The 20775-nt window shown below is 41.0% G+C and overlaps 2 protein-coding genes across 3 annotated transcripts in view; one reads left to right on the top strand and one right to left on the bottom strand.

Moving 5' to 3' along the window:
- flrt1b (fibronectin leucine rich transmembrane protein 1b) overlaps positions 1–7375 on the top strand; it is a 33020-nt gene extending 25645 nt beyond the window's left edge. The window contains exon 3 of the mRNA XM_063496281.1: positions 1220–7375. Coding sequence (XP_063352351.1) covers positions 1235–3436 — 2202 coding nt within the window. The 5' untranslated portion in view covers positions 1220–1234 and the 3' untranslated portion in view covers positions 3437–7375. The remainder of the gene's footprint in view (positions 1–1219) is intronic.
- Positions 1–20775, bottom strand: part of macrod1 (mono-ADP ribosylhydrolase 1) — a 142476-nt gene that overhangs the window by 105603 nt on the left and 16098 nt on the right. The window lies entirely within an intron of this gene.

Below are 20775 nucleotides of genomic sequence, written 5' to 3'. Positions count from 1 at the left end.
CATGTCAGGCATTTCACATCAGGGCACATTTTCCAGCCTCGGGCTACTCAAAAGAAAGGATTCAAACACGAGGACGCCACAATGCAATTTCCACAACTTTCACCACTGTATATTTTTCATAATCTAAATATAGTGTGCCATGAATGTGCACGTACGGAGATCATTTTATCTGAATTGTAAATTCATGTTATTGATGTTGGTGTCAAGGATTTGCAAGGAGACAAGTCATAAAACATCGACCAAGGAACCTATTAATGTTGCAGAAAAATGCTTCTCTGTAAAACATCTCACTAAAACATTTCTGGGGATTTCAGGACCACTTTCCTGAATAATTTATAGAAATTTCACGAACAATAACAACTGAGTGAAACCATGCATTATACATGTCAGCTTGTACTGAGACTTCTGTATGTGAATGCTTTGTGCTCAGTACGTTTGTTTATTTGTGTGAGCAAATTTCTCAGTGTGTGTTTTGGTCACGACCTCGGATAGATAAATTGTGTTTCTGAGTATACAATAAGAAACCTAAATTTCTCTGCTTTTCTTCTATATTCTCTTCAGTTTTTTCTTTTTTAAATATATTTTAGGGGGTAGATATAGGGCAATAACAACAAGTTTAGTAGTTCTGCTACTCTCTGAGCCATCAACTGGACTGTGGGCAATTAATCTGATTTCCTCCTCCCCGATCTCGCCTCCATTTTAGTTTCATGTCACTCACTCCATTTCAGTTAATCTCTGTGGAAGAAAAAAAACTCCTCTTCACTTATTTTCCCTTCCTTCAAATGTCACTGTCCAATTTTCTCCATTTCTGTCGTCCCTTTGCTTTCTCCGATTCTCGTAATCTTCCTCGTCCAGCCAATCCACCCCTCATCACACTCTGTCTCTAAATGTGCGTTTGTCTTCTGCTTGGTCGCTCTGACCCATATAATAGTGGGCAGCTTCTTATAAGTGCATCTGATGATTCAATCCCCAAATCTTTTGCACTTTAGAGATTTAAAGAGACTTTACTTTTATCAGCAGGTAGAAAACACAGCACTTTGGTCGAGTAATTTTGGAGATAGAGTTTCGCTGTGGGGTCTATCTTGCTCTGTCTCATCCTTCTTTTTTGCTTCCCTATTTGAATATAATGAAATTTTTTTTCTCCATTCATTTTAGAATCATTGGGTTTCAGTGTCTGTACTTTGTTTTTGATCCAGTTTCCCATTTTCTCTCCTATCAGGAGCTGTGCGCCACCATGGCAGCTGAGAGTGTTGCAGAACTCCGCGATTGGCTCTTCCTGCTCCTCCTGTGCCTCACCTTATTGGCTGAGGTGCTGGAACTGGCGGCAGCGGCAATTGCCATGGAGACGGGAGAGGGAGACGAGGGCATAGTTTGCCCCTCGGTGTGCCGCTGCGACGAGGGTTTTGTCTACTGCAATGACCGTGGTCTCAGCATTATTCCTCCGCTGCCGTTAATGGCTGCCATCCTGTACTTACAGAGCAACCGCCTGAGTAACGCTGGGCTGCCACCGTCGCTGGAACGCAGCACTTCCATACGAGTGATTTACCTGTATGCCAACCAGTTGGATGAATTTCCTATACACCTCCCGCCTTCATTACGGGAGCTCCATTTGCAGGATAATAATATACGAACGTTACCGCGGTCGGCTCTTGCCAAGTTACCATTACTAGAACGTTTACACCTGGATGATAACTCCATATCCACAGTTAGCATCCAGGACCGAGCCTTTTCTGGGACCCCACGGCTTCGACTGCTGTTTCTGTCTCGGAACCACCTGTCAAGCATCCCCGCAGGCCTGCCAACATCCTTGGAAGAGTTGCGACTGGATGACAACAGAATCAGCACCATCCCCACTCATGCCTTCCGTGGGCTCTCCTCCCTGAGACGCTTGGTCCTGGACGGGAACCTGCTGGCCAACACACGCATAGCAGATGACACCTTTTCTCGTCTTTCCAACCTGACTGAGCTTTCACTGGTCAGGAATGCTCTGCAGTCTCCACCTGCCAACCTGCCTTCAGCTCACCTTGTGCGACTCCATTTGCAAGACAATGGAATGACCCACATCTCGAGGGGGGCGCTAGATGGGATGCGGCGGCTGCAGAGGCTGGACCTGTCGGGGAATAATCTGACCACTCTGCCCCGGGGACTTTTTAAGGACACAGAAAGCCTGGAGCTGCTACTGCTGCGAGGAAACCCCTGGTACTGCGGCTGCAACCTTCGCTGGCTCCATGCCTGGCTGCACGGTCGGGGGGCGGCGGTTACAGTTAGGGGTCTAACCTGTCAGGGGCCTGAGCCTGTAAGGGGTCAGGCCCTTAGAGACCTAACTTCTCTGATGGAGCAGTGTGAAGGTCCTCCTCCTGTTCCTAATACTGGAATAGGGATGAACCCAGCAGACAAAGATGGAGGAGGTGAAGATGGTGTTGGAGGGGGTCAAGCAGTGGCTTCAGTCCCCCATGGCAGCACCACCACTACCTCTCTGCTCATCCCCACACAGGGTTCTCTTTTCACCCTGCGAGCTAAGCGGCCAGGCCTAGTTATGCCTCTGCCCCCAGGTGAAGGAGGGCACGTATCTGGAGAGGCACTGGAGCTGACTGTAAAACCTCTCTCTTCAGACAGCGTGCTGGTGAGTTGGCTTTGTCCAGAGCCGGCACCCTCCTTCCGCCTGTCGTGGCTGAGGCTGGGCAGCAGTGCAGCTCTCGGTTCAATAACAGAGACTTTGGTACCTGGAGAAAGGAGGCAGTATCTTCTAACCCAGCTCACCCCACGTTCCCATTACCTCATCTGCCTGCTGCCATTACGACAGGAAACTTCCTTTGGGAGCCCCAGCATGGGTTCGTCTCGAGCTGTCAGCACGGACATGGACAGTAAAGACTCAGCCCCGGCCTGTGCACAGATAGAGACTGGAGATGCTCTGGCACACTCAGGAGAAGAGGGCTCAGATAAAAAGGGACGAGACTCAGAATTAACAGCCCTGCCACTGGCTGGGATTATTGGGGGTGCCACAGCATTAGTGAGCCTTCTGTTAATCTTTGGCATCTTCTGCTGGTATGGACAGAGATCAGGTTACATATCCGGGGACTCGGGCTCATACAACAGGGGCCGGGGAGGAAAACATTATGATGACTATGTAGAGTCAGGCACCAAGAAAGACACTTCCATCTTAGAGATCAGGGCCCCTCCTGCAGGGTTTCAGATGACAGCTATGGCCCATCAGCCTGTTCAGCCTAAGCTGGAGGATGTCACCTACATCCACACCATTTTCCCCTCCTCCTCCTCCTCTTCCTCCCAAGCTAACGGGACCTACCGGAGCAGTCACGGAGCTGGCAGCCTAAATGGCACCATCCTCAGCCAAACCAGCCACCATCGTGTTACATATGGCACCAACCGTGGCTACAGAGAGGGTGGCATCCCTGACATAGATTATGCCTACACGTGATGATACAGGGACGCACTCCCTGAGCCACGAAAGCCCTGTTGGCTAGTGGTTATTTTGTCCTTGGTTTCCAAAGTACCCTCTGTGCCTCTGCTGGTTCAATTCTGATTGGTTTGTTAAGTAGAGAATTTCTGCTATGTTAATTGGACAATTGCTAGAGTGACAGAAGTGTAAGTCCTACTATACTCTTCTACTGTATAAATACAATTTATAGTAGGCCCTTCTTTCAGCGCTTCTTATAAATGGTTACAGTTTCTCTTTTGGATATCTCAGTGTCTTTCAAACCTACTGTTCTTCTCAGCTAATGATAATACACAGTAAATTATTTGAGGTTGATATACTAGGCTTAGCTGATTTAGAAGGAGATATATTTATAATATGGGGAAAAGGCACTTGATGTGTATAGAGATAGGTCTCAAATCTTCCAACCAACTGTAAGCTTTGTGCTGTATAGATAAAAGGGATGACAGAGGAAGAAATCAATGGTTGTTATAACCCACAGATGACAATGCATCATGGTTGACATGAAAAGATGTGTTCCAAGCCCCTTCCTTTCCTCTGGTTTACTCCCCTCCTTTTTAATTTTTTCCTCCTTTCCGCCTCTTTTTTTTTCTTCAGCTGAGGCTCTTTCCTTTTATTTCTCTTGTGTCTTTTGTGGTGCTGTGAGCAGAGGACGACTTTGTTCTCGCCAAGGGAGCTGACAGCAGTGATAACAGTTCTGACAGAGACGAGAGACACAAACCACAGCACGAGGAGACTAATGAGAGTGAGAGAGAGAGCATGTGTTTGGGCGGGGGGTGATGGATAGATGGATGGATGGATGTATGGATGGAGAAAACATCAAAGGAGATGAGAAAAAAAAAAGAGGGTGCGGAGTTGTGTTGGGGGGATGTAGACGCAGAGAGAGGTGTGTTGGCTTCAGGCAGAGAGCGAGGACAGAAAAGGGGAGCTAAGTGGAAAAAAGGGCGTGTGACAAATGCAGCAGCAGGAGGTAAAAAAGCACACAAAGGGAAAAAAAGATGGGGGATCAAGAAGGGAGTGGGTGGTTAAAGAAGAGGGTTGACAACTGGAATAATGTGACATCATAGTCCAAAAAAAAGAAAGAAAAAAAAGAATGAAGTTTTTGCCCACAGTGTACCCACTGCACTCAGCACATGCCGAGTGATAACAGAGTGCATGCTTCTTTCAAGGACTGTTTTCAGGTGCCTGTGATCATTGAAATTCAAAGATGAATTTAACATTTCTTGGTAGTTACCTTTCACCTCGTGTATCTTTTTCTTTTTAATAAACAGCACATTTCAGGATTTTAAAAACATCGGTAGGACAACAACAAGGACAAGAAGCACGGCGAGACAATCTGAGTAAAAAATACACTGATTGCCAAGACCACAGGACAACAGACAAGCCTGACAAGAACGACTATTATTGTAAAAAATAAAAAGAAGAAAAAAAAACTTCATCTTGGAATTTCAGCACTGCATGTACCCAGTTTTTATTGTGGTCTGGTGTCATTATTAAATTATCTTTGCAAATGAAGTGAAAGAATCCTAATCACACATCTTATTATAGTAACCCATTATCTTCTAGAGGATGGCTAAACCTTCTTAATTAAAAATAAGTTTTAGCAGCTGACACTTTTTTTGGTGGAAGTTGGAACGGCACTGGTCTGATTACTCTTTGTTAAAATCCACTCTTAACAAATCTATTCGACTACAGCGGGGGGAAAAATATTTTTCTCGGTGTTTATTTAAAAGGAGAGTAGAAAGATTTGTATATAAAGAAATCTATTAGTGTCTTACAATATATTGATTGACTACAGCAAAAATACCAGACAGGAATCAGGAATCAGTTAAAAACACCTGACCAAACTGTAAAACTCTCAATAATAAAAATTAAAATATTTTATTCCTCTGTGTAAACAAATGCCAAATGTTTCCCTGTTGCAGCTTCCCAATTTTAAGTATTTGCAGTTTTTCTCAGTCTTATTACTCAGTAAATTGAAAATCTTTATCTCTTTTTACTGTTAGTTAAATGAACCAAGCAGTTCAAAGACATTACCCCAGGGTGCAGGAATCTAAGACAGACGTTTTTCCACAATTGCCTCACGCTGTATGGACCAGATGATTCAAGTGGACCTATTCTGCTCATTTCCAGCCTCATATTTTTATTCTTCGAGCACTAGAGTTGCTTTGCATGAATTACAATCCAAAATTACCGTCATTTATCTCGGTGCAGCCCCTCAGTTCACCCACTGTCTGAGACGAGCCACTTCAGCTCCCTTTCCTGTGCCCCTCAGAGGGTTTGAACAGCAGACTGGTGGGAGTGCTGTGCTCACAACTAGAGCTGTGTGCTTGTGATGACCATATTATAGAGATCGCCTCTTTTTTGACATGAACAGATCGAAGAGTAGAAAAAAAAAATAACATAGCAATTTGAAGTTTGTTTTTTTAAGGCCCATGTTTGAAATGATAGACAGAAAATAGGGAAGCGCATAATAGGTCCTCTTCAATCAGTTAATTTAAATCACTCTCATATACAAAGGCAATTTATTTACTTGTATTATAATAAAGATTAGCTGAATTGGAGAAACTAAAAATACTAGTATAATCACACCTGATCTAGTGCATTCTGGGAGGTGAAACGTATAAGTTGACTCAGGTCGTGTGGTTTTATAGGCCTTAGCACAGCATAGACACTATGTTCTGGTGACTGGGATCACAGCCTGACCGCTACACTGTGCAATTCAACTCAAAGACAACCACAGGGAAACGAGCGACCCCCTGCTTTCTGACCGCCTCTCACTGACCACACTAATGTACTTTAAGGGAGGAGGAACATCAAGGAAGACGCTAATAAAATACAGCCAGAGATTAACAGGAAGAGGAAGAGGAGAAGGTAGAGAGAGAAAAATAAAGGGGGAGAGTCGGGAGGGGTGATTTAGATAGAGCCTGTAAGTGTTGAAACCCAAGTCTTACTTTGAGTAGCTCTCTTTCTCTTTTTCAACCTGTGTTACAGTGTACCAGTAATATTGGAAGAGCTCCGGTGTGGGTTTTTTAGGGGTTTTTTTTTTTTTTTTTGCATTTGTTTTATTTTTTTTTTTTAATTTTTTTAAGAGCACTGAAGCTTCCTTTCATTCTGTGTAGAGATCCTTTTCCTTTAAAAGTGTCACCCTCAGATGTGATAATGAAAACACTCTTATGTATAAACATAAAAAAAGGGTGCAAAACGCTATTCCATTTATTGGTCTGTCGTCTTTTTTTCTACGCAGATGAATAAAGACTTCTAAAAGGAAGAGCGGATTCGTGAGTTCTGTGTGTGTGTGTGTGTGTGCGTCTGAGTGGAGTTCATCAAACCAGAAGGAAAGGCTGGAGATGTCAAATAATACACCAGGGTGGGTGGGGGGAGGGCTTAAAAACTAAAAATCAATGGGAAGCTCAGATTATTAATGTGATTTATGACGAGACGGAGCAGGCCTCGTTAAATCACACACACTGGATGAATACATCAGCATCTATGCGCTCCGATTCCATTTGGAAGGACGCATGTTTTTATCCTGACAAGTTCAAGTGTGTATTTCACAGAGTGACACGAGAAACTCGGCTGCGTCCATTTGTATGGATGTGTTTGTGCTCGGTGCTCCTGAGTTTGGGTGAAGACATGCCTCTCATTCTAAGTGAGTGCTAATGCTTGTGTAAGCATGGATCAATATAACGAACGGGGGAGTGTATAAGTGTCCATCTTAGAGTAACTGCTTGTGATGGGTGTTTGAGAAGGAGGGAGTCTGAAAGAAAAATACTGTAGACAGAAATGGTTTGCCGTGCGCTGATGACTTCATATGACTATCTACAGGATCTGTGATTATACGTCTGGCGGTGTGCGGCTGCATCTTGGCGTCCACGCTCTTAACAACAATGGCCCGAGTTCTCATCAGTCATTATGGACGCCTTTCACTGCCGCGGTCCATTATCTAACGTCAAGTCCTGCAGCTTAATTATCCTAACTCACATTACACCCAAGAAAAAGATGTATACTCCAAGACTGGGGGTAAGCATCTGTTTGGGCTAAATTTATTCTTGCACTGTAACAAATCGGATCAAAGTGAAGGCTTCCATTAAGTTACAACAACTAGTACATCTGTCCAAAAGTAATTACTTTGCGAGAATAAACTGTGCTTTAAATTATTAAGATGTGTTAGATATATATAACACGTGTTAAGGTTTGTACATAGAAGCACAACAGCAGTGTGTTGAGTTTCGATTCCTCTCATTTGAATTAATTTCTGACTATGCGACCTCTATTCCTTTAACAAACAGGCTCAACTCACTGATGTGCAGTAAAATGGTCGGTTGCATTTTAAACTCCGTGCTCAGTATTTTCTTCACAACAGTGCTGCCACGGATGATTTAAAGCCGCAACGCGAGTTATCTTCCAGTGTTTGCGTGCATTTATAAGCTTATTTAGTGAAAAGGTCACTGTATTCCTCTCGATGCATGCATTTGAGGAAATGCATGTATGCATGCACAGTCAACCGAATCAAATCCACAACATAATCTTTTTGGCACAGATAGTTTGAATGCAAATGTTTCTACAAATACTGAGGCAGAGCTGAGAAAAGAAAAGGGTCTGCACGGGTGAATGTGTAAGTTTACATTTTCTTTCAGTCTGCAAACAGACTTTGCAGCAGTCAAGGACACGGCAGAGAAAAACATGAGCAGATGCAACATATAAACATGAGAGGACCTCAAATACTGCTGTGTTGTCAAAGCCGCTGGCGTTTCACAGATATGCACAAGGTGTCCTTTAGCATCGGTGCCATTATGCACTGTCTTTACGGCAACAGTCAAACTGCCCCATTACTTCTAACTCATCACATACAAATGCTTATAAATGACCTCTTGGTATTGCACTTAAACACACAAGGTAGGTGTCATTTTTTAGCATGCATTTAATTTGTGAAGGGGCTCATTGTTAAGCCAAATTAGCGCCACGATTTCTGGGACAACAGACAGCTATTTTTTTTTTTCGCTTTATATGCTCTCCATCTGACCAGATTCTCATTGGTCATTGCCAGAGTTACTTTCATACAAAAAAAGGCACGGCATCAACAGACAAATAACCTTAAAATTCAGTGAACTTTCACTCTGAGCTAGAGCCAAACTAAATGACACCATGTCAAAGACCCTGCATTTTGTTATCACAGCTCCACAACCAGTAAAGCATATCATCAAAAAATGGTAATCTAACTTGTGTATTTTAGGGTGTTCTGCCAGTTTTTGTGCCTAATGCTTTAAGCTTTGAGTGTGAACATATCAGAACTGGCACATTTCAGTATGTTTGATCTCATAATAATGTTGTTATGGCACGCAGATCCAGCCACAGCTTCACCAGCTGCAGCAGGAGCTACTTCCAGATCAAGCTGAGTGTGACGTTTCAGAAAAATACAGCACTGTGTAAAAGTCTTGAGTCGGCCCTCAGTTCTTTATAGAAATGGAAATGGAAAATGGGTACAGCAGTTTCTTGAAACAAACATTTTCTCTGTCAAGATGATCCCACACAGCTTCAATAACGTTGAGGTCCAGGCTTCGGGGAGGCTAATCAATGACCGATCGTGCTCCACTTTGTGTTTTTCTATCCACGCAAGCTTTTATTGAATTGGCACCGTGTTTGAGATCATTCTCATGCCGAAAAATGAAACTGTTGTCAGTCAAATTAATTCAAGTTGGTACTGCAGGGTGGATCAAAATCAGATCCCCAACACCACTGTCTGCAATGCAGCCAAAAGCATGACAAAGCCTCCACCATGTTTTATAGATGCTTGTATCGGAACCAAAAATTTCAATTTTGAATTCTTTGAGTGAAGAATTCAAAATTGAAATTTTTCCACTGATTTGCAGACCAGTTCATCAGGGTAGAGCAGGTTACCTACTAATGAATGTTAGATAGAATAGTTAGATAGCATTTATCTATAAGAAAAAAGTGCTTGTGCAAATGAGACATGTTATTTAAAGCACCATGAGAACCAGTCCACTTATCATCTCTTGGGTCTCTGCTGGATTTCTTCCTTAGGACATGAATTTCTGCTATTTTTTTTTTTTTTTTAATCCTGCAACTTCTTCTTTTGCCCTCTACTTTTCCAATTTCCATGGCCTGAAAAGAGTTGTTGTTCCAGACATGCGGTTTAATATTTGATGCTTTACCTTTATTTCTGGTTAGAGATTTACAATTCATCATCTTTTAAGTTTATATGTTGAAATTATTAAAAACCAGCAGTTACAGAGGAATATCATCATTCACTTTAAGTTGAGTTTATATGAAAAAAAAATCTGTTACCTATCATTTTGGTGTAAAAGACAGAACCAACTCTAAATGAGTGAAGCAGATACAGAAATGCAGACCACACGGCAGACTGAGAAGTGCCAGTTTTTCAGCTAATAGCTCTTTAGGAATCACCTTGTTGGTGCAAAAATACTATTTTATGCCTGTAACATGGTGTTACCTTTAACATTTGTTTTTAGAGTCAACTAAAGCAATGGGAACAAAATATCTGTTTTTGGGACAGGCTGCTTGTAAGTGCCTAATGATACAATATAAAATAGGTTCTTTGCTTAGTTGACATGTGAAGACAACAGTGCTTCATACATTGAGTTAGGCGCCTTATTTATGCTTGAATGATTCATAGGTCAATGTTAAGTGGCTTAAACAATGATCAGGTATAAGGACTGGATGGAAAATGAGTAAAAATGTAGCCAATTTCCAAACACAAACTTTTAAAGAGCTTCAGACACCCCGAGGAACTATTACTGAATATCGCTTTAAAAATATAAGAAATTGCAGCTTCTTTGAAGCCAAATATAAAGAAACAGATGGCTCAAGACTTTTGAGCAATACTCTAGCTCAGTGTCGGTGGTTATTTAATTATTTGTTATTCTGTAAATCCTTGTTTTTCATGTCCATGTAATTCAGTTACACGTGGACCGTGGACTTGGCTCTTTAACCAGCCTTTCAGCGTCCAATATTACTGTGACTGATGTGTCAAGGCCCTAAAGCCCAAGGACACCATGTGTACCTGACAGAGTAGAACTATTTCACACACTGGAATGAAAATGCTTTAGTATACAGCAAACAAGCAACAAACAAACATAAAAAAATATATGTTTTTTTATTGAAAGAAATTCAAATCAGGTCTTGAGTTATGATTCCAGTAAAAACATGTTGGTGACCGTAACGTGAAAGGCTCTTTTTCCTGAAGATTGGATTTTAGTTTTTCCTTTTCACTCTTATTCATTTGCAGCTTGACTCCAAACAGCACCTTTCCCCACTTAGTGTGATTTTTTTTAACAAAGCCATTTTACTTTTTGTTCATTAAGCAAAAACTCTCTCGAGACCTTGCCTTCCTCAAATCTTTGCAGGATATGAAAACAACTCTCAACAGACGTGCACAGATTTACAAACACCAACTCATGACAAACACAGCAGTTTTAAATCAATTTTAAAGGTTCTCATTATTGGACACACATTTGTATAGCCTGAATTGACAAGGGACCAGTGATCCCAGGGGGCCAGATTAAAAACACTCGTGTGTATCTTTTATACCGACACACTCCTAGAAACCAATGAGATACCTCAGAGGGATGAAGAGCTATAACAACAACAACAACAGCCAGACATTAGGCTGCAGTGGTCTGGCTTCTTTGGTAGCAGTGGGTGGAGAGGACATCAGTGGAATAAACAAGACAGAGAGCACACCAAGACAGCCTCTGGGGGATTATGAAAACACCAACTGTATGAATTAGGCTGTCTATCAGAGAGAGACACTTTGGTGCTACTGCAAAGCCCCACTAGTGAGAAGGAGTACAAAAAAAGAAGTCTTCCAAGCAAAGTTCAGCTGTAACTACGCTCAAAGCATGTGCAAAAAGATAACCAAATTGTCCTTGTACAGCAATTGTCTTCTATTCAATTTCCCATCACTGTGCGTGTTATCTTTTAGTTTAGCTTAATTATGAGCCCCTAAAACACAGGATTGTTTTGTAACCTTGCTTTCAGGAGAAAAAGAGCATCTAAATTCAAGAGAACTAGAGAATTAAAGTCAACCTTAAGTAGTCGTCATGCGATTTGCCTCATTATCTATCCCAGGCTGACATTAAGTGAATAATTGATAGCTTTCTTTTCCTCGTACGATAACCCATCAGGCATTCAACCCACACGAGCAAACACTGCAGAGGAACAACTCTGGCTAAAGGGCGCTTCAGGCAGCCGGCTCCTGCTGGATGTGGTCTTCCACAGCTCTCAGCCGTCATTCATGGTCGGCTTACTGCCCACCTCTCTGGGGCTACACTCTGGACTACACAGAGACCTCAGCACTTGTAGTTATGGCAACTTGTGATTTCTCTGGAGTACTGGCTCTCGGCCTTTCTTCAGCAGAGGCAGACACAACTCAGCCAAAAAATAAATGAATTCCTGGAGCACAGTAAATTATTCATTACTTAGTTGAAAATGCCACACAGTGAATTGTGATCATTCCAGAGGTGTAGCACACAATGTGCAGCTGAACTTTTCATTCATTTAAAAGGTAACTGCCCAGTTCAAACCTGCATTATTTAATGCTGCGCTAAGACAACAGCAAATATTTAGCAAAATAATGAAATTGCAATTGAGGAGAAATCGCTCAGCTCAGCATGGATAGGTGAAAAATTAAAAGCGTACTGGGGCTCTACCCAAATATTCAACTATTTAGATATTTGTCTGTTGTTGAATTTTAAGATTTGGATATGTTGGGGGGGGGGGGGGGGGGGGGGTTGTTAAATGAGGAACTGTAACTGATCTCAGCTTGTGCAACATCTCTCTTTCTCTCTCTCTCAAACTTCCGTTCACCTCACTGAGGTCACTTTGTCACTACATTTAGCCACTTTCAATGCCCCTTCAGCTGTTCTTTTTTTAAGGCACTGCAAAAACTCCATGTACAGTATCATACTGCTTTACAATGACATCTTGCACTCCTGGCACAGCACCTGCTCTCTCTCTGCTGTGTTCATTGTGTAAGCAGTGAGGCTTCACAGAATGACAGCAGCCATGCACAGTGTAAGAGCTAACTTAGACAGCCTTAATTCAGACTTCAACTGCTGATTAACAATAAAATTAGATAGAAACCTGCAGATTAAGTAGCCTTGAAAAGTTGCAATCATTTATATGCAACAGATGCATCAAGGGCATTGTTGCATGTTGCTTTCTGTCAACACTGCTCTATACAAAAAAAATGCTGTCTGGTAATAAAAAGATAACACAGGCTGGATTATGATACACTATATTGCCAAAAGTATTCACTCATCCAAATCATTGAATTCAGGTGTTCCAGTCACTTCCATGGTCACAGGTGTATAAAATACAGCACTTAGTTATGCAGGCTGCTTCTACAAACATTTCTGAAAGAATGGGTCGCTCATGCATATCAGCATGATAGGATGCCACCTTTGCAACAAGTCCAGTCGTGAAAATTCCTCGCAACTAAATATTCTACAGTCAACCTTTGGTGGTATTATAACAAAGTGAAAGTGATTGGGAACAACAGTAACTCATCAGCAAAGTGGTAGGCCAAGTAAAATGAGAATGGTCAGTGGATGCTGAGGAGCATAGTGTGCAGAGGTCGTCAGCTCTCTGCGGAGAGATCTTCAAACTTCATGCAGCCTTCAAATTAGTTTAAGAAGCACACAAAGCTTCATGGAATAGATTCCCATGGCCGAGCAGCTGTATCCAGGCCTTACCAAGCACAATGCAAAGCATTGGATATAGTGTTGTAAAGCATGCCACCATTAGAGCAGTGAAGAAATGTTCTCTGCAGTGACAAATCACACTTCTCTGTCTGGCAATCCGATGGACGAGTCTGGGTTTGGCGGTTGGCAGGAGAACAGTCCTTGTCTGACTGCACTGTGCCAAGAGTAAAGTTTGGTGGAGGGGAGATTATGATGTGGGAATGTTTTTCAGGAGTTGGGCTCAGCCCCTTAGTTCCAAGGAAAGGAACTCTTAATGCCTCAACATACCAAGACATGTTGGACAATTTTGTGATCCCAACTTTGTGGGAACAGTTTGGGGATGGTACTTCCTGTTCTAACATGACTGCAAACCAGTGCACAACGCAAGGTTCATAAAGACATGGTTGAGCCAGTTTGGTGTAGAAGAACTTAACTGGCCTGCACAAAGTCCTGACCTCAAACCGATAGAACACCTCTGGGATGAATTAGAGCAGTGACTGTGAGCCAGGTCTTCTTGTCCAACATCAGTGTCTGACCTCACAAATCTGCTTGTGAAACCTTGTGGAAAATGTTACAACTGCAAAGGGTGGACCAACATCATATTAAATCCTTTGGACTACAAATGGGATGTCTATCAAGTTCATATATGTGTCTCACATTTCATAGAAGTGAAGAAGTGCTCTATCACTGCAGCCATGATCGGATACATCATGCAGTTTGTCCATTCTCAGAAACACCAAACATGCTTTAATAAACCTCACATACTACTCTTACAACTGCTTTTATTTTGAAGGGACATAGCAATCTCAGGTCACATAAAAAAAGAAAGAAAGATTAATGCAGCATGTAGAGGTTTTTAACAAGCCAAGGATTTCTAAGTACTTATTTACTAATGTCAGGGGTAAAGTTGTGTCCTTAGTTGTTTTGTTTAGGATTACAGTACTAACATATAAGAGCTTAACTTGTGCAGAGCAGGAAAAGATTTTTTAGCAGAGTTGCAAATAATGATTGGATCAAATCATTAATATGTACAGAGGAGGTCAGGAGATGAAACACAGTTTGTGGCTGTATTTCAGCCAGTGGTGTTGGCGATCTTGTCAAAACTGAATGTATTATGAATGCAGGAAAAGTACCATCAGATTTTGATCCACCATGCAGTACCAACTGCAAAAAGTTTGAATGACAACAGCGTTTCAGGATGACAGTAATCCCAAACACACTCCAACCAATGCTGTAAACGCATACCTGGATAGAACAAACACACAATGGCCTCCCCAGAGCCCGAACCTCACCATTACATAAACATATCTGAACACAATAATGTGAAAACATTAACAGCACACTCATGCATACACATAACTGGCTTTCTCATGAGTGTGCAGACCACGAAATGGTTATAGGTTGTTGATCCTGGAGAAGACACAAGAAGTAAAGGGTGTAATAAATCTTCTGAGCACTTCAGTGTTATTGTGATTCAAGTGTCCTTCCAATACATCACAGTGTCCTTCACATCTTTTTATCCCTTTTTTTTTTTTTTCTTGAAAAGCATATCAACTGACAATTTCCTCTCAGTTTGCTTTACATGAGGTGGCAAACATCACATTTAATTATATGGATAAATATTTCCCTTTTTTTAATTATTGGATCACTGGTGTGTTGAAAGTAAATTGACCACAGAAATATCCTGGCTCGTGCTCTGAAAGCAGATGTGTGCCGGGGGCCTTACAAAACAAAATATTATGCCTTAATTGAAATAATTAAGATAAAACTGCAACAGTTGAACAAATTGCCTGTTTAAAAGCTCAATAAATCTGTTGCTTGTACACAAGTCCAGTAAATCAGCAACAATTAATTTATAAGTTTAAAGTAGTAAAGAAAAGTGCTGAAAATACAGAAATTGTTAAAATATTAGCCTTCCTTCAAATGTTAATGACTTGGAAGGAAGCTATTTGTATCTCGCTGGCAGCTATCACAGCCTTCAGACACATTTTGTAGCAGATAAGAGTCCTTCTTTTCCTGATTTGGGAAATTTCGCCCACTCTACCATGCAGATCTCTTCAAGTTCTGAGATATTTTTAGGCACCCTTGCACACACAGCATTTCCAAGGTCTCCCAACTGATTTTCAGATCTTCAGTGATGTGCAGGTCAGACACTCAGAGGGATGCTCCAAAAGATTCAGCTTATGTTTCTTGTAAGTAGTTCAAGGTGGATTTTGAGCTCTGCTTTGGATCATTGCCCTGTTGCAGAAATCAACCTCTTTGTTGACTCAATTCATGATATTTGGCCCTGTCAGTATTTCCTGTGCCTCTGCTTGTCATACAACCCAACCCGATAAACTGTGCACTGTTATGCTTAGCTCTCCATGGGTTTGATTTTGGCATTTCTCTAGCGGCTCAGGTGCAGTTTTATCTTAAATCTTTATCTTAAAGTTTTCTATGTTTTGACTTCCACGGTTTCCCCTTCACTGCCATTTCTAAACTATAATTCAGACAGGGGAATTGCAGAATGGAGAGTTTAATATCTTTTTATAGCCTTAACCTGTTTAGATTACATCATTTAGCCTGATTTTATACCTTCAGTGAGTGGCTTAGAGGAGCCTGTCATGATAAAATATTAGCTCTTTTGTTGTTTTGGGGGTTTAAAGAGTCAGGAGAAGTCCTAATAATGCAGCTAAGGACCAACAAGTTTCCTGCAGGGGGTGCTTTATTACTTAATTGAATAGCACAATACATCATTTCACCATGGGGTCCAAACTTTTGCACACTTATGCCCCGCAGTATCCAACTGACCAACCCGTCTGTCAGTCCAGCTTTAACCAGGGCTGCCCGTTGCACCCGAGGACAATGGCAACAGCAGGATAAGTGGATAAAGAGCCCCTATAAATAGTCTTGTCATTTCCTAAGCTCTGATAATGCAGCACAGCCGACAGCGTGTGCATCACCGCTTCACAACAACGCCTGATAGATCGCAATTACAAGATGGTAATTGTGTGCAGTGTGTGCCGTGTGCACTCCCTGTACTCTCTGAATGTGCATGCTGGTAATTATGTGACAAAAGCATCATCAGTGATGAGGACATATGAGCAGACAATGAGGACCCCTTGTATTGGCTGGTGGAAAGAGAAGGGAACAGGACTTAGGATTACTTTAAAGCCCATTTTGGAGGTTACAATGATACATGCTTTGTACTTTGTTCACTAAACTATGATTACACAGATTAGAGAAAATGGAGGGGTATTGTCAGACTGCATTATACTTTATTATTCAAATAACACCGCCTACAATGAGGATAATCTTCCCCAATGTGTTCTTAATTTCCATATCTAATTTTTTTCCCCCATTCAGTCTTGTGAGTCTCGGTTTGAGTAAAAAATTACTTGCAAAGCTGCTTCAGTGAAACAGGGTTCAATACTAATGGAGAACCTCTAAATGGAAAACGGCAGTCATCTAAGGTTGATAAACTCAGTCACAATATTCATCAGGTGATTGTGGTCATAATTACGGTGCGTTTTTTGGAACTGCTCAAGCATTTAACCTTAGTACCCAAGAAGACAAGACATTTGGATGCACAGGCAAAGTCTCAACAATGCCGCTCTGATTACTAGTCTGGTTCCAATATTTAACAAAGTGAACACTTTTATAGTCATGAAAAACCAGGAATGCAAACAATTATTCCTACACAGCCTGACTGTACACTTTTAAAAATCCAATTTAAGACTTGTTAAGGCATTTTAAAGCCCTAAAAAGAAATATACATTAATGCCATTTCCGGGGAAGAACAATACAAAACCTAAGAATGTATGCTGCTTAATATCTTCCACAATTTAATGTCTTTATTTGTTCTGATTAAGGAAATATGAAGAGTGTATTGATGTAATCGCTTAACCTACTGTCTCCCTTTTGTAGCGCTCAGTGAAATACTGAAATATTTATTGCTATGTTACCAGTCTGCGGTCAAGAAGGAGCTGATGAGCTGGTAGCAGCAGAGACCAAATAATCCAATGGTGCCATATTTTTCAGGAGCAGTGCAGGGTTAGTACTTTTCTGATTTTTATATGTGACTCCACTGCTTTAAATCTTGAAAATCTCCCCAAGAGACATTAAATGGATTTAAATGTCCCTGCTACTCCTTTTTCTTTCCTCTATAAGACTCTGAGAAGAACAGACATATCACAAATCCAAAAAATAAAATACAAAGACTGTAACAAACTACTATAATCCTAATTGAAAAATATAAAATTACTTCGAATGCTTTTTTCAAAACATCCCAAGAAAGAAAATACTTTAAAACCTTTAATTAAAAATCTGATTTAATACCATTTAATATAAGAATACTGTACACGCTTAGAGAAGTTGTGCTTGTGTACTTATCAATGGATCTGTACGCGATCAGTCATCCATAATGAAAATCTCACCTGTGGTCATAAGATCTGGGTAATGATCGAAAGAGTGAGGTCATGGATACAAGACGCCGAAATGTGTTTACTCAGTACGGTGGCTGCCTAAGGCATTGATTACACTTTCCTCTGAGTCCGCGAGGGTCTGAGTTATGTAAATTTTGTCACCAGTCGGTGAGCAAGAGGGTCGGTGCAGACTTGCCAATTTTTGTGACCACGTGGACTCGTCTGCAGAGAATTTACAATTGACCAACTGCACATGTAGCCCAGGCAGCGTGCCTCAAGCAGACTTAAAAGAAGCATAACAGGAATGACCGCTTGACCATCATGCTTCTGGCTACACACATCCAAATCATACTACAGGGTGAGTATCATGGACATATAGAGGGAGCTTGAAATGGCTGTTTCTTCATGTTGATGGGAGCCAAATGAGATGTCATCTGGTTAGGATGACTCCCCTTGAAGGTTTTCCAGGCAAGTCCGACTGAGAAGAGACCCTGGGTTACTTTCAGAAGTCTCTGAGGAGATTATGTGTGTCATCTCTTATCTTCCATATTTGCTATCCCTGTTCTACGATTTCTGATCAATTACTTCCTTACTCTACTAATTAATTTAAGTATGGAGCGCAAAACACTGAATGGATTGAGTGAATTTAGCCCACAAAGACTTTTGAAATACAAGCCAATACAAAATTGCATATTTTAAAATAAATACTGTATGTGTAAATAAAAAAAACATGCTTCTCACCAACGCGACATGTGTTTGTTTCAAGGGTTTAAAGAGCACAATTTCTCCCTCCACAGACGACATATTGTATTCTTCATATATTATATGTCGCCTGGTTCAGGGTATGTGTATGTTTGACAGTATTGACGAACAATGTGGCAGTAGGGCAATTTTCCTGAAGCCATCAATTTTTAATGGCTTTTTGCTTGTTGCCAGAGGGATCTTCAGAAAGTATTGCTTAGTCTATCTGGCGTACATCCAAGATAAAGAACGGTAAAAGTTCAGCAAACCTTAAAGCCCAAGCCTTTAGAGATGATTGTTGCTACTTCCTTCCAGGTTGGATTAAAGGCACAAATCCAAAATATGAGGGTATAATCAGCCAGTATTTTTCAATATTCACCCAGCAGGCCAGTTTGTTTGGATTTTAACTTGAAGTTTTTCCAACAGCAAGTCTCTCCGAGTCCAGGAATATGTTTTAAGATGAGTGTGTCTTTTAAGCAGTTTGCCACCTATCTACAGATATTCCAGTGCCCAGTTCTTTCTCCTATCGTTGTTTCACATAATCAGTAGTCTCACTATATTATATTATATTAGTGTATACTAGTATTACATGCGACAATGAATATCTATATCATATGTGGCAGTTAATGTGGATTGAGGCCTTTAAAGCCCATATGTCTGACACAAGTTACTAAAAATATCTGCGTTAAAAATCCCAGATTTTAACAATCTTACATGTGCAGATAATGCCATAACATGCTCACTGCCTAAATCTGCAATCTTGCATCACTGGTGCGAAGTCAGGATTGTTTGCTGGACGCCTAAGATTCAGTTTAACTTCATTTTGGAGCTGGAAACGTTCAATCATATCATATATCATCTATCTTCAGTGAAAGGTTGACCCACTGGCTAGATGTCTTGATCATTTTCAACATAACCAAGCGCTGATTTGATTGGAAAGGAAATAAATAAAACTCGATATTCTTCCATTTGGCCTCAAAGGACGAGGTGCACCAGCATAGAAGTGGACGCCACTGGGCTGAGAGGCAGTAATCCCTTAACAATGGTAAAGCCTTGTCTCTTCTTTCCTCAAGCACAAGGTAGGTAGACAGTTTCACCCTTGGTCTTTTTTTTGTCCCAAATGAGCTCACAAGCAATTTTAAGATCAGATCAAATTTCTGCCAGCAGGATTGTCACTGGAATTGCTGCTAGAGAGAACTATAAGTGATCATTTAAATTTCTAGCAACATTTTGGTCAGCTGTCAGGAGATCAGTAATAAATTTAATATTACTTTTGAAAGATTTCACATATTAGAGGCTAAAGTCTTTCCTGAGAGTCCTGAGCAATAAAACTCACTTGGCTGCAGAAAAGACAGACTTCTTACATCCCACTGCAGATCTTTACTATTCTCTTTTCCTTCTTACTAACAGTTTAATTGTGCAGAGTAATGCTGCTTTCCTCTGCTAATGTAAACACTCGAAAGCAACCGTCTCAAAAAGAATATTGAAAGGGTCTTTGAGCAAAACTGAAAGCAGGTCTGAAAATGTTGCAGGTTCCGGCTGTCCAGAAAGGCCAATTAAAGCACGACGTGTGAGTCATCCCGGCATATGAGTTTAATAAAAATGCACAGCGTCTGCCTCCTTTAATATGACTACATGAAGGCTTCAAATGCCCTGAAAGCCTCCCTCCTTCCCCTGAGAGATCTCTGTGCTGTTTGTTTTGCCCTGGAAAAATGTGGTGTCAATCAGATCTGATTAAACCACAACCGCATACTTCTGATGAAGTTTCTTGGTATTAGACAGTTCATAAATAACACATGGACATGATTTATTTCCCTTTTCTCCTCTTTGATTAAATTTTTTATGGTTTAATTAGTTACGATTACTTATTGCCAAAACTGTGTGTTCAGGACACAAAATGTATCTAAACAATGGATACAGATGCCAAGATGTCACACATTAGTCAGAGTTTTGGCCATCACATTGTTTTGTCAAACAATGTGCTGGCAAGGTATGGATCTGACCAAGAATCTGAAGGAGACTCTACACTCATAGAGCAGAAATTTGTAGTTTAAAGTGTAACTACACCTTAAGGCAAGGTCTAACTCAGAAATAAATCACACAGTAATTTGTGCTGTGAACCCAAATAGATTTTTCTTTGTGTACAGACTGTTATCAGCTGACTTGTGCTGCTACCCTGACAGTCATTGTTATTTTAACAGGATAATATGTGATGTGAGCAGCTGATGTCTAACCTCTAGACACTATAAAAAGGTAGAATTCAAACAGTGAATCTAATCAGCATCATTAACTTAAATACCTTACAAAACAGTATATAACCCTTGATATAACCAGTCTATAATAGTGCTTCACTGTTATCCCAATACTGCTAACTAACCAATTCACCCTGCACCAAACTGCCTGGTATTTAAATGCAGCCTTTGAATAAAACAAAATTAGTTTACTGCAGTTT

The sequence above is a fragment of the Pelmatolapia mariae genome, linkage group LG2 (assembly GCF_036321145.2).
Source record: "Pelmatolapia mariae isolate MD_Pm_ZW linkage group LG2, Pm_UMD_F_2, whole genome shotgun sequence".
NCBI classification, from domain to species: Eukaryota; Metazoa; Chordata; class Actinopteri; order Cichliformes; family Cichlidae; genus Pelmatolapia; species Pelmatolapia mariae.
The sequence above is the reverse complement of the archived record's forward strand: the minus strand, read 5'-3'. Positions and strand labels throughout refer to the sequence as shown.